The 14,266-nt window shown below is 53.5% G+C and overlaps 1 protein-coding gene across 1 annotated transcript in view; it reads left to right on the top strand.

Moving 5' to 3' along the window:
* Positions 1-14,266, top strand: part of ALDH4A1 (aldehyde dehydrogenase 4 family member A1) — a 31,821-nt gene that overhangs the window by 5,447 nt on the left and 12,108 nt on the right. The window contains exons 2-6 of the mRNA XM_009000525.5: positions 6,958-7,051; positions 7,918-8,010; positions 10,847-10,894; positions 11,701-11,856; positions 14,078-14,227. Coding sequence (XP_008998773.3) covers positions 6,958-7,051; positions 7,918-8,010; positions 10,847-10,894; positions 11,701-11,856; positions 14,078-14,227 — 541 coding nt within the window. The remainder of the gene's footprint in view (positions 1-6,957; positions 7,052-7,917; positions 8,011-10,846; positions 10,895-11,700; positions 11,857-14,077; positions 14,228-14,266) is intronic.

The raw sequence follows: 14,266 nt of genomic DNA, 5'->3' as shown, positions 1-14,266 counted from the left end.
ATAGAGATGGGGTTTCACCATGTTGGCCAGGCTGGTCTCGAACTCCTGACCTCAAATGATCTGCCCTCTTTTGCCTCCCAAAGTGTTGGGATTACAGGTGTGAGTCACTGCGCCCGGCTGGAAGTATTTTAGTTATTGGACTTCTTGGGATTTTGGAAAATTTGCTGAGCCAGGTGAGCATCCCTACTCCCAAGTTCTAAAGTCCACAATGCTCTGATGAGCATTTCCTTTGAGGGTCACGGTACTCAAAACATTTCAGATTTTGGAGGATTTCGGATCTGGGTGTTTGGATCAGGGACACTCAACCTGTCATGCCTCCCTCATAGTCTGTGTGGTGGATTCTGTGAGATGGTCCTGTCCCACTTAGGTTACTGCTTGCACGTGGTGGCAAGTGCTTAACAAATGTTCCCTGGTGTTTGCTGGGCGGTGGCTGAAGCAGTTCATCCCGGGCCTCGGGCCCTTCTGGTTTCCTGAGACAGAGTCTCACTCAGTTGCCCAGGCTGCAGTGCAGTGGCATGATCTTGGCTCACTCCAACCTCTGCTTCCTGGGTTCAAGCAATTCTTCTGCCTCAGCCTTCCAAGTATCTGGGATTACAGCTATGCACCACCACACCCAGCTATTTCTTATATTTTTAGTAGAGACTGTGTTTCACCATGTTGGCCAGGCTGTTCTCAAATTCCTGACCTCAAGTGATCCACTCGTCCCGGCCTCCCAAAGTGCTGGGATTACAGGCGTGTGCCACTGTGCCTAGCGCCCCACGGGGCCTTTCTTTCCCTCTTGGCCCCGCCCTTGCCCTGCACGTTCTCTGCTCACCTGGTGCTGCCTTTATCTCAGTGATAGGGAGAATTAGCCTTATCAGGCCCCAGATAACAGCTGGCAAAGCCAGGAGGCTGAATGAAGCAAAGAGAATTTCCTTTCTCTAGCTCTTCTCCTTGGCCTTGGCCACCCCTCATCCTAGCCACTGGGGAACCCAGGGGGTCTGTGTCCAGCCCAGGTGTTAGCAGAAGGGCACTGGCTTTGGAGTCCAGTCCTGGGGGCCCGGTGTCAGCTCTGACACCACTCGCGAATGGATTGTTTGCCTTAGGTGCTTCCTACGGCTGGTCAGTGCGTTAGGCTTGGGGTGCCTGGTGGTGAATGGAATGGATATGGGCTGGTGTGTAGAGCCTGTGGCCCAGCGGGTGCACAGATGGTCAGTCGGAAATCTGTAATAGGGTTGTGTCACTAGTGCTTCCAGAGAAGTCTAGAGCTACAAGAGGATCCGATCGGAGCCCCATGCTGGCTGTGTGAGGCTGGACCAGTGGAGGGCATCTCAAGCAGAGGGGACCCCAGAAAAGACTGGGATGGCTGGATTGTAGCAAATGGGGCAGGGTGACGGAGAATGCATTTGGAGGCTTGTTAAGGATTCTGATGTTTTTATTTTAGACGGAATGAGAAACCACTGAGTAGTGTCTCACTGAGCTCCCCACTGTGCCATCTCTCTGATGATCAGATTTTCAACATGCTAACTTTGGTTGCCGTGTGGACTTGAATGACTTGGAGGTTGGAGCGGGACTGGCATGGCGTGAGTCCAGGTGAAAGTGTCTAGGACCTGGACCAGGTGTCTTGGATGGGGCCCTCTGTGTCTTTTCAGTTTTTCCCTCTGTAGATTTCTGAAGCTGCTTTGGCTGGCCCACAGCTCCTGGTGCAGGAGGTGAAACGTGCATGGCCTTTGGAGATCAGATCCCACTTGTAGAGGGTGAGGGGGGCCAACTTGAGGTCTTAGGCCCAGGCCACAAGCAGAAAGGGCACTGCAGATTGTCAGGGAAACCTGAGTCAGATTTAGACTCTGCCCTGTGCCACGTTCCCTAAGTGGGAAGACTGAGAGATACTCTGAGAAAGGTTGGGTTGGATTCATATCTGCCTCCCAGAGCCAGGCACTTGCTGGGTGCTTGGAACATGTGTGCTAAATAAATGAGTGAGCTGTTATTGACCTGATCTGATTTCTCTCTGCATCCTTGCCATGTGGGATAAATGTGTACTGACTGCATGAATGCATGAATGGATGAGGAGTGCCATCCTGCCAAGAAGGTCCTCATAGATCCTCATAGAAGCCCTAAGTCCTGTGAATGATTCATCTCTGCCTTCACCCGAGCAGCCAGTGGAAGCGACTCCTGTTAGTCCAAAATCGTCCATGAACAAAGAAAAAAAAAAAAGGAAACATTGATGGGAGTCCCTAGGCCATTTTTAGCTGCATTTGACTCTGGCTGAACTCTGAAGCATTGTCTGTTCTCCACGCCACACTCAGACTGATGGACGGACGGCTGGGCCAGTGCTTGGAGACTTCCAGGCACAGAGAAAGCCATGGGGACATGTAATCCTGAGGTCACAGTGTGCATCTGGGCACCTGCCCCGTGGAAGCGGGAGGGAGGCCTGCAGGATCGCTGTCTCTGATGTTTCCTGGGAGGGGATGGAGAAAGGAGAACTGGACACTACTACATTTTTTTTTTTTTTTTGAGATGGGGTCTTGCTCTGTTGCCCAGGCTGGAGTGCAATGACGTGATCTGGGCTCACTGTAACCTCCACCTTCCAGATTCAGGTGATTCTCCTGCCTCAGCCTCCTGAGTAGCTGGGAGTACAGATGCATGCCACTAAGTCCAGCTAATTTTTTTTTATTTTTAGTAGAGACAGGGTTTCACCATATTGGCCACGCTGGTCTTGAACTCCTGACCTCAAGCAATCTCCCCACTTTGCCCTCCCAAAGTGCTGGGATTACAGGTGTGAGCCACCACACCCAGCCTACTACATTTTAATCTGGGGATGGACTATGATGCTGTGTATTCCTCTAGTAGTTGCTGAGTACCTGGCCCCCCCGTGAGGCTGTGATTCTGTGATTCTTGGGGGGCATCTGGGACGCCATTTGTCTTTGAAAGCCTGACCTAGTGAAATAGCATTCTGAGACCTTTACAATTTTCTTCGGAAAGCAAGAGCATGAGGGGCGAGGAAAGGCCAACAGGTTTAACTCTCCTGATGACCCTGCAAGGTGCACCATGTCAACCTTAAATAGTGAGATTCAGAGAGTAGGATTAAGTGTAGAGTTTAGAGCTCAGAACTTGAGGATGGTCACTAGGGAGCATGGATGCAAGCTACCCTGAATATACACTCTGATTAGCTGCAGTGACTGGGCTTTTAAGGTGCGGGGGGAAAGAGGCAGTTTCTAAGTCTTTTACCAAAAATTTATATTAAATTAAGCCACTGGCTGGGCGCAGTGGCTTATGCCTATAATCCCAGCACTTTGGGAGGCTGAGGCAGGTGGATCACTCGAGGTCTGCAGTTCGAACCCCGTTTCTGCTAAAAATACAAAAAATGAGCTGGGTGTGATGGTGGGCACCTGTAATCCCAGCTACTCCGGAGGCTGAGGCAGGAGAATCCCTTGAACCTGGGAGGCAGAGGTTGCCGTGAGCTGAGATTGCGCCGCTGCACTCCAGCCTGGGCAACAGAGCAAGACTCTGATTCCAAAAAAACATGTAAGCCACTGAATGGCCATGCATTGTTCTTTGTGTGACACTTTCCAGGATCATGAAGATAATGCATGAGGCAGCTAGTCAGAAACAAAATGCCTTGAAATAATTGCCACTGGGCATGCATGCACAGGGCATGACTCAAGTCCAGTATTCCTGTGTCCCTGGCCCTGAAATGTTTTGCATACTTCACATCGCTCACACTGCTCTGAGCTATTTTTCTCTTTTCAATAGTACTATCCCCATTTTCCAGGTGAGGAAACAGAGACTCCTTCTAAGAATGCGCTGAGGTCATGGGGCAGGTGTGAGCTTTGTTTTCAGATTTGTCTGCTTCTGAGGCCTGTGCTTTTTCTGTCCACCAGGAACTGGACTCCCAAGCAGGGCTGGAACAGACTCATTAGTTATTTAGAGTCGAGCTTCTCGGCTGAAAGAGTTGATAGTGATATCTGGCTCACCATCTTTGGTGGGTGTGGTGCTGCTGAGGCCCCGAAGTGTGGCTGGACTGCATGGTCAGGAGCTTAGCTGGGGTCCCTGTCAGAAGCTTCCAGATGGTCCCAGGGGATTGACACTGCCTTGCCCCTTCCTGAAGGACTGTGGAGACTCGTGGCTGCCTCTCGGATCTCCCTGTGACAGTAGGTGGAAGAGGGCAGTGAAGATTTTAATTTATTTATCATTATCAAATCTTCATAGTAACCCCATGAGGGGGTATCAGCATTTTACAGAGGGAAACTGGCTTCCGGACAAGTGACTTGCACAAGGTCACACAGCTAGTGGGAGGTGGAGTGGGGGTGGGGGTGCAGGGTGGAGGTCGGTGGGGAGGGGAGAGAAGGGCCCTTGTGCTCACGTCGCTGGAGGCAGAGTGGGGGTGGGGGTGCAGACCTGCCGTCCAGGGTGGAGATCGGTGGGGAGCGGGGAGAAGGGCCCATATGCTTACTTTTCCTGCCAGGATCTTGATGGCCCCCTGCCCCTGCCTCTCCCTCTGCCTCAACCATGCAGGCCCCTCATCCCCTCCTTCTGCCTCATTCTAGCTGGGATGCTCTTCCCAGTTCCTCTCAAGCCTCCTTTGGGTCTGTGTCAGGGTCACCTCCTGAGAGAGGTCTTCCCTGGCCACCCTGGCTGAAGCAGCCCCCTGCGCCCTCTTTACTCATTGCCATGCTCACCAGCTGCAGTTACCTTGCTTATTTCCTGACCAGGGCCCTCACTGAAGGTCACCTGCCTGCAGCCAGAGGCATCGCTTTTTCTGTCACTGCTTCATCTCCAGGGTCTGAGATGGCACCAGAGGCCTGGCAGGTCCTCAGTCAACCTTGCTGAATGAACAAAGGACCTGCTCACACCACTTCAGTTTTATATCCTCCAGTCCTCCCGGGCTGTGTCTTTCAGCCCCAGACTCCTGGCCCTTGACACTCACAGTCAGGCCACTCTGCCTCCCATAGGTCATAAAGCGACCTCAGAACGCCAGCCTCAGGCCATGCTCCTCTGAGACCATGATCAGATGAGACACAACAAGCCCTCTTCCTGATTTTTTTTTCCTTGAGACGGGGTCTCACTCTGTCATCCAGGCTGGAGTGCAGTGGCATGATCTCAGCTCAACTGCAACCTCCTCCTCCTGGGTTCAAGCAATTATCCTGTCTCAGCCTCCTAAGTAGCTGGGAGTATAGGAGCGCACCACCACACCCAGCTAATGTTTGTATTTTTAGTAGAGATAGGGTTTCACCATATTGGCCCAGCTGGTCTCGAACTCCTGACCTCAAGTGATCTGACTGCCTTAACTACCCAAAGTTCTGGGATTAGAGGCATGAGCCACCGTGCCCAGCCTCTTCTTCATGATTTTTGTCTAAGCGTGGACAAAAACAAGGTCTCTGTGCCACCCACAAACACCAGACATCTTGCTCAGTGTTACTTTTTTCCCAGTCAGCCTCACCCCCGCTTTCTGACAGCAGCCGATCCAGAGCTAACCCTCGCTTCCTTAAACCCTCCCCAAGTCACCTGCCAAAGCTCACATCCTAACAGCATCCTACGGAGATGTCCTGTGGTTCCTCATGCTGTGTGTTTTCCCTCACTGCGCTGACCAGTGAACCCCACCTGTTTACCTCCAGCTGTTCGGTTGTCTGGGGCCATTGACACCAGAGAGAGATGCTGTCTGAGCCTTCTGGACTCAAGCGCAGATTTCTCCTACTCTTGATCTTGAACTAGTCATTTTCCTTTTAGAACCTACATGATCTTATTTCTCTAGAGATGTGGCTGGTGAGGCCCATCCAATGCTGCGGTAGATGGGAAGTTTGTCAGTTTCAAGTGCCCTGGGGGCATTAGGTGACTTTGTCATCACATTATTCTCATTTATAGAGGGGGAAACCGGCCTGAAGAGGAAGTCGCAGAGCTGGGAGGTGGCAGAGTTGAGGCTCCAGCTCTGGAATGACTGACCCCAGTGTCTTGGCTTTGAGCCACCTGATCTCCCAACTTGTGACCCTCAGATGTGGTAGGGGGTGGTGGTCACTAGTCAATGAGGTTAGAGGATTTGAGCAAGGAGTTCTAGAGACTCAGTGTGCTGGGATCAGGCACCTCACCCCCAGGGCCAGCCCTCCCAGCGCTGTGAGCTGAGCTCAGGGCAGCCCTCCAAGTTCATGGTCCACATCTTGGACATTCCTGCCCACCCGGAGCTCTCAGCCCTTTGTGCCAACGGGATCTCAGCTGGTTTGCATTCTGAGGAGACAGTGCTCTGGAATGTGCTGCCTTTTCAGCTTAGAGAGAGAAGGAACTTGGGTCTTTTTGAGATAAAGGCTGTCTTGTGGGGGAAGAAAGGGAGAGTAACGCTCTGCATGCGCATCATACTTAAACGTGGTTTTACATCTGTGTGTTTAAACTTCAAACAATCACGTGAGTTCAGTGTGATTATTCTTACTTGATAGATGTAGAAACATGCTCAGAGGAGGCAAGTCACAGTCCCAAGGACACAAATTGCGGGACTAGGACTTGAACCTTGGGTTGTGGACCCCAAGGTGGGTTTTTATTGTTTTGTTTTGAAATGGAGTTTTTCTCTCTGTCACCCTGGCTGGAGTGCAGTGGCACAATCTCGGTTCACTGCAACTTCTGCCTCCTGGGTTCAAGCAATTCTCCTGCCTCAGCCTCCTGAGTAGCTGGGAATACAGGCACATGCTACCATACCTGGCTAATGTTTTAAATATTTTTAATAGAGAGGAGATTTTACCCTGTTGGCCAGGCTGGTCTCGAACTCCTGACCTCAAATGATTTGCCAGCTTCGGTCTCCCAAAGTGCTGGGATTATAGGCATGAGCCACCGCACCCAGCCCAAGGTGGGTTTTAGACCCCCACTTTCTAGTTGCATTAGATTCCAGGCTCTTGGTGCCCACCTGGGACCAGTGGTTGGAGGCAGAGGGGCTGGGGTCTTGTGGCGGGGCTGCTGCTGACCTCTCTGCCTCTGTCCCCTGCCCTTGTGTCCCAGGCTGCAGTGGAAGCACATCTCTTCCCTGAAAGTGGCCAATGAGCCCATCTTAGCCTTCACGAAGGGCAGCCCTGAGCGAGATGCACTGCAAAAGGTAACAGGAGGGTGGGGGCCCCCGAGAGGTGCAGGGCGTGGAGCAGAGGCTGCCCCCAGCAGCCTTGAGATAGCTCTCCATGCCTGTAGCGAGCACCCGCTTCTACCCTTGCTCCCAGCCTTGCGGGGAAGCCTGGGAGGACTGTGGGTTTGGAGTGTGGAGACAGCTGGGAGGAGCAGGGTGGCAGCCTGGAGCTACTTTGGGGCTTCTCAGACCAGGTCAGACGTCATATGTTTTCTACTTAAAGATGTTTACCAGTTAATTGCCAGCATTTTTTTTTTTTTTTTGAGACAGAGCCTTGCTCTTGTCACCCAGGCTGGAATGCAGTGGTGTCATCTCAGCTCACTACAACCTCTGCCTCCCGGGTTCAAGCTGTTCTGCTGCCTTAGCCTCCTGTGCAGCTGGAATTACAGGTGCCCACCACCATGCCTGACTAATTTTTGTACTTTTTTAGTAGAGACGGGATTTCACCATATTGGCCAGGCTGGTCTCGAACTCCTGACCGCAGCTGATCCAGCTGACTCAGCCTCCCAAAGTGCTGGTATTACAGGCGTGAGCCACCTTGCACAGCCTAATTGCCAGGATTTTAAAGATCGTGAGATTTCACATAAGTTTCAGATGGAGGTTTTTAAAATCTCTGTGTAATGGGTAGACTTCACTTTCCTGCAGGGTGACAATGGCTGGAGCAGAGTCCTGCTGCCCTCTGAGGGGATCACACACTCTCTGGTGGCCACAGACCCAGCCTGGCTCCCTTCGCATTTTCTGTGTCTGCCTGGGCATCTCTGCCTGTGGACTCTGCATTAGGGTTTTAGATGGGAGGAAGAGAGGAAGGCGGTGACCGTACCCACTCTTGTCCCTCTCCCCAGGCCTTGAAGGACCTGAAGGGCCGGACTGAAGCCATCCCATGCGTGGTGGGGGATGAGGAGGTGTGGACGTCAGACGTGCAGTACCAGGTGTCGGTATGTCCAGCGGGCGGGCAGGGCTCAGCCCCTCCCCTGAATATGTGACCCCTTTCTCTGATGGCTCATAAGCTCAGAATGTGTGAGTTCTGACTTCAGGGACATTAGAGTACCCCTCCCCACCCTAGATTTTGAATTCTGTGGACTAGTAAAACTTTGGCATTCTTTGGCAAAGCAAAGAATGGCACCCACACTGCACCCAGCCCATAGTGGAGTCCTGTGCCTGGGTGAGGAAGACCATGAGGGGTTCATACAGTATCTTCCATTATTCCTCATAGATTTCTTACCAAGGGGGTTTGGGAGCTAATGGCAAAAAGCTGGGTCCCAGGCCCTGAGCTCCTCAGATGACATTGGCCTCAAAAGCCCCCCACTTGGAGTTTATCTGTTTAGAAACTGGTATACATTTTACATGGGCCAGAAACTCATAGGTCTGTGATTTCAGAGAGAGTAAAAGGTTGGCCCTTTTGCAAACAGGGAAAGTATATTTGGGCTCTGTCTGGCTGGAACCCTGGGCAGACATGTGCAGAGGGAGGGGTGACTGAGGCGGGGTACCCAGCCCCCCGACTCTGAAGGTTCCCTGGGGCCGGAGTTGAGCACAGAGGTGTCCTGGAACTCTCGTTGCTGGGACAGGACTTCCTGGAGCTGTCTAAGCATCCCTTGGGTCTATAGGCACCGGCCAGGTCACTCTGTCTGCACTGGGTGTGTATGCAGGTGCCAACTGACAGCAGCTGCCACCACCCCGCTCCCTGGTGGTCTGTGTGACTGCCTAGAGCCTGCCCTCACCTGCAGCCCCCAGGCCTCCAAGGCTGCATGGCAGCTTGGATTTTTCCTCTGGCATTCTGACAAGCCCCTGGGTGGATACTATTGATTTTCCTTTCCCACAATGCCTCGCTGACCTGGCTGGAGGTTCTGGCCATGTGCTGATCTCTGTGGCACCAGACATGTGGGGGTATTGGCCTTGTGAGGGCAGGATCTATGTTTGCCAGGACATAGCACTGATGAGGAATTATCTGCAGTCCACTGGGGCCCAGGTCCCAGCCACCTTCTCGGCCCCTGAGCGTCACAGGCCAATCTCAGGTATGAGCAGAATACAGGGTGACTGTGCCAAGGTTTGACATGAAAGGGAACGGCCACTTTCTACCCAAGTCTAGAGCAGCGCTAGCCAGTGGAATTTCCTCCAGTGATGATGGAGACGTTCCAGATCTGCATTGTCCGTTCCAGAGGCCACCAGCCACGTGTGGTTGTCAGCACGTGAAATGTGGCGTGTGGCTACTGTGTTAGACAGGAAAGCTCAGATAACCCACTGGAAAATGGATAGGTAGCAAAAGTGTTAGCCGCTAGGATGGAAACTGTGTTACCAGCCTTGGGAAGGAAAGAAGTGAAATTTCTCCCTGCTTCATTGGTCATGCTAGCTTCACCACTGCCAGGCGTTAGGTTTCGAAGGGAAAGCGAGGGTTCAAGACGGACACACAGAGAGAGGGCGGCTGAAACAGCAACACAGGTATATTGCAGAAACCTGAGGATGTGGGGGGCCAGCTTCATACCAGAGCCCTCCACTGCTTACAGGCTGGGGTATTATAGGTGTGGGCGGGAGGTCTGGTGTACGTGGAATGACTTGCTGGCTGGCAGGATATTGATAAGATGTTCTTATGATCAGGTGGTTTGGCCCCTTCTCCAGTGGTATGTCATTGTGTATTCCTTGGACCTTTTCCCAGCAAGATATAATAGGGATGTTGCCTTTTTTTTTTAAATTTGAGATGGATTTCGCTGGTGTCACCCAGGCTGGAGCGCAGTGACACTATCTTGGCTCACTGCAACCTCCGCCTCCCAGGTTCAAGCGATTCTCCTGCCTCAGCCTCCCGATTAGTTGGGACTATAGGCGCATGCTGCCACACCTGGCTAATTTTTTATATTCAGTAGAGATAGGTTTTCACCATGTTGTCCAGGATGGTCTCGATCTCCTGGCCTCAGTCCTCAGGTGATACATCCGCCTTGGCCTCCCAAGGTGTTGGGATTACAGGCGTGAGCCACCGCGCCCAGCCGTGATGTTTCTTTAGGTGGGCATTTGTCTGCCTTGTGGTAGGGTGGCTAGGCAGGCTGTTTCTCATGGCCTGCGTTCCCGTGGAATGTTTCACTTCCACCAAGGTCTCCAAAATAGTGGGGAGCTTACAAAATGATACAGTCTGGACCAATACCAGGTTCTGTTTGTAAAAGTTTGCTGAGAATCTTCCCATTTAGATAAGTAAATCTTGGGCTCAGGAAGCAATTGGTCTGTCAGTAATGGCTTCGGGGCAGGGCAGAAGTCCTGGGCATTTCACAACACCAGCGCATTCCTTTGGGCCTCACATGGTGAAGTCGCCATGGTTGTAGCCTCATGGTGGACCAAAACATTTTCACTCATGAGCCCCTTTGGTTCTCCTGTCTGTGCTAAGAGACAGGGAGGGCAGTTCCCATTTCCTAGATGAGGAGACTTGGGGAAGGAAGTGAGTTGACGTGGGTCCCCACAGCTAGTAGGTGGCAGATCCAGGATTTGAACTCATGCCTCTGACCACAAAGGTCTGTGCTTTCCTTGAAAGACCCTATGGTCTATGCCTTTATCCTGGACCATGAGCCTTCTGGAGAAGGAGCCATGTCTTATTCATGGTACAGCAGATATACCAGCACCCTGAACAGGGAGCAACCTGTGGGCCAGGTACTGGGGAGGGCCTCATGGGAGCAGTTGGGGAGAGCAGGTATGTACAGGACTTTCCAGGAAAACCAGTCCAAGCCCGGCCCTCTCCATCTTTATCCCAGCACCTCCCTCCTGGGCAGGGACCTCACTATTCTTTCCTTTCAGCCTTTCAACCATGGACACAAGGTGGCCAAGTTCTGTTATGCAGACAAGGTGAGTGAGCCCCTGATGACTGGGTGTTTGGGGTTGCTGCCCCTACCCTGCCCTGCCCTGCCAGCTGCTGATAGGGGCTGGGAATCTGTCGCTGTGCCCTTGGTGGGTAAGGGGGCAGGGGGTTGCTGGCCCTGAGGGAGTCCCTGGGTGATGATGTTGGACTAGGCATGTAAAGGTTAACTTGAGCCAAGAGCACCCTGCCTCTGCCAGGGCTGAGACATTCCCCGACATGCCCATTGTGGTGGGGCAGACCTTGGACTGGGGAGGAGTGGGTTCAGGAAGGCTGAGTCAGGGCAATTGGAGACACCATCGATGGAAAGCCAGACAGAGAATTGGCACTAGAAAGGGCCAGCAGGAGGGGCTTGGGGGGCTGGGGGGGCTGGAGGTCTGGGAGCTGGCACTGTGTGGCTATGAGGGCATTGGGGTCTGGGAGGCCAGCAGCAGAGCCGTGTCTCGGGCTCCCATTGACCTCAAGTTTCTGGATGGTGGGTTCAGGGGCACCAGGTCCCAAGAATAAGGTAAGACCACAAGAGAAAGTGGAGCCAGTGTAACAGCTGCAGGGCTCATTGCCAAGACCTTGGAGAGCCAACCAACCTGGCAGGGCCCTTTGGGCTTCAGATTGGCAGTAGGACAGCTCTGAGGGGACACCGTGTTGGCAGCTGTGGTGGCAGGGGGCTGAGGACCCAGAGAGACAGGCATTGTCCCCAGGTGGAAGAGAGTGGCCTTCCAGGTCTCTCCCTACTCACTCACTCCCCAGGGCACTTCCCGCTGCAGGCGGCAGCCCCAACCTCTCCCTCACCCTTTAGGGCCTGCTCAACAAAGCCATCGAGGCTGCCTTGGCTGCCCGGAAAGAGTGGGACCTGAAGCCTATCGCAGACCGGGCCCAGATCTTCCTGAAGGCGGCAGACCTGCTGAGTGGGCGGCACAGAGCTGAGATCCTGGCCAAGACCATGGTGGGACAGGTGAGGCCCGGTGGGGCAGGTTGGGGTGGGAGTCAGTCATACTCCATCCATGGCAGCCAACATTAGCTGAAGCACTTCAGGTACCAAGCCCTTTCGGGGACTCAGAGAAATCCTCAAGGGACAAGGCCTAGGAACTGGGATGGACGATCACCAATCATTAGGCAAGATGGATTGTGCAGAGCCCACGTGTCCTGCCTCGGAAATGTCCCCTCTCCTCCATCCCTCGGCCCTCACTCCCAGGCCTTCGCCATGCTTTGCCTCGACTGTTAGGGGCCTGCACTGTATCCCTGGCTCCCAGCTTGGTCAGCCCCCTGCGGCCCTCAGAGTGGTCTTTTCAACACCTCCAGGATGTTACTCCCGGCTTATGACTCACCCAGGTCTCTTCACCACTGAGAGACAAGTCCCAAGACTGTAGCCCCATACCCAGGGCCCTTCTGCCCATGTCTGTCCAGCTCGCCAGCTGCTCTGCCTGTCCCTGCCAAGCTGTCCCACCCACGGTGTAGCCATTTTGGACTTAGCAGGACTGCCTGGCCACGCTTGCTGTGTCTTCCGTGCTCAGTGAACTCTCCTGGTCCAGCCCAGATGCGCCCCCACTGAGCCTCCTTCAGCTGAAAGGACTAGTCCTGCCTGTTTCCCCAAAGCATGTTGTTTCTGCATCAGTTGCAGCTCAGATTGTGCTGGGGTGTGTTCAGTTCCTAGGTACTGCCCCTTTACAAGCTTCTTGGACATAGTAATCATGTCTTGACATTCTCAGTCTTTTTTTTCTTTTGAGACAGTTTCACTTTGTCACTCAGGCTGGAGTGCAGCGGCGTGATCTCAGCTCACTGCAAACTCTGCCTCCCAGATTCAAGCTGGGATTACTGGCGCCCACCACCACGCCTGACTGCTTTTTGTATTTTCAGTAGAGACAGGGTTTTACCATGTTGGCCTGGCTGGTCTCGAACTCCTGACCTCGTGATCTGCTTGCCTTGCAGGTGTGAGGCACTGCGCCCAGCCGACATTCTCACTCGTTTCCTGGGCTTTGCATCCCTTTCAGGAGTCATGGCAAGTCCATGATAAATGGTTTTCTTTGCACAGAGCTGGTATAACAGCTCCTCACCCTGCTAAATGCAAGTGAAGTGAGGAGTCGCTCTAGCAGGCAGAGTGCACAGGGGACAGGAGCTGAGGGAGATAGAGTTATTTTACCACCTCCAGGACCTGAGCCCTATGCTGCCAGCTAACCTGGGTTCCTCAAGGGTCAATTGCAGGAGCCAGAACCTAGGCTGCCTTTTGGATCAGGCATTTGCCACTGCCCGCTCCCCGGTCCCCGTGGTGAGCACACCCTCTGCTGTACAGAGCTGGTATGACAGCCCCTCATCCTGCTGAATGCCTCCTTAGATCAGCTCAGCAGCCCTCTGAAGTGGGTGTCTGGCTCTGCGTGTTCTGGGTGAGCCGCACACGGGTGGGAAGACACTCATAGACACTGTAGGCCCAGTTTAGGCTCTCTCTGTATTTGGGCTAAGACTCAAAAACTTCCAGGAAGCACGGTACATATCTTAGCTCAGCTTCCTGGGCTGCATGTCTCTAATAGATCGTGCACCTGCCAGTGACCTTGGGTGCCAAGTTGGGGGCCGCCTCAATCTGGAAAAGCCGTGTTCTTGGCTGTCCATCGTTCTTTTCCCTGTAGCTCACATTTGCTGTCAGTAAGAATGGGTGGTTTAAGGGAATCACAGTCACTCGCCTCTTGGTTTTTGACCCAAACTAACCAGCAAGGCCAAACATCGTTCCTGGGGAAGGAGCCGTCTGCCTCCCACACTCTGAGTCTCTGTCCTGGTCAGCGGCCAGACTCCTCCTGCTCATGCTAGTCTGCCTTTCTGCCTGGAAGGCTCTGATCCTGAATTTGGTCTGAGGCTTGATCATAGATCCTTTCCCCTGCACCACCGTTCAGAGTTGTGATGAAGCAAAGACAGTGCATGGGAAATACCTGGCCTACTGCAGAGGACCAGTACATTCTGCTGATCCCCATCCAGCCCTGAGCGCCGGCTGCAGGAGGTGCTGGCTCAGGGGTTTGAGAATCCTTTCCCCCTCAGCCCCTGGAACGGGACCTGGTCAGCCCTGCAAAAGTGTCCTGGTCCCTGCTGGGGCCCAGCTCAGTGCTTGCTCTGGGCACAGGGTCAGATGTGGGAAGAGGATAGACAGGCGGCTGTTGGCTGTTCCTGACCCCTGGCCTCTTGCCTTGCAGGGTAAGACAGTGATCCAGGCAGAGATCGACGCTGCAGCAGAACTCATCGACTTCTTCCGGTTCAATGCTAAGTTTGCAGTGGAGCTGGAGGGGGAGCAGCCCCTCAGTGTGCCCCCGAGCACCAACAGCACAGTCTACCGGGGGCTGGAGGTACCTGCAGGAGGCGATGGGTGGGCAGGCAGGGCAGCC

Source organism: Callithrix jacchus, chromosome 7 (genome assembly GCF_049354715.1).
Source record: "Callithrix jacchus isolate 240 chromosome 7, calJac240_pri, whole genome shotgun sequence".
Lineage (NCBI taxonomy): Eukaryota > Metazoa > Chordata > Mammalia > Primates > Cebidae > Callithrix > Callithrix jacchus.
This window is presented reverse-complemented; position numbering and strand designations above follow the sequence as displayed.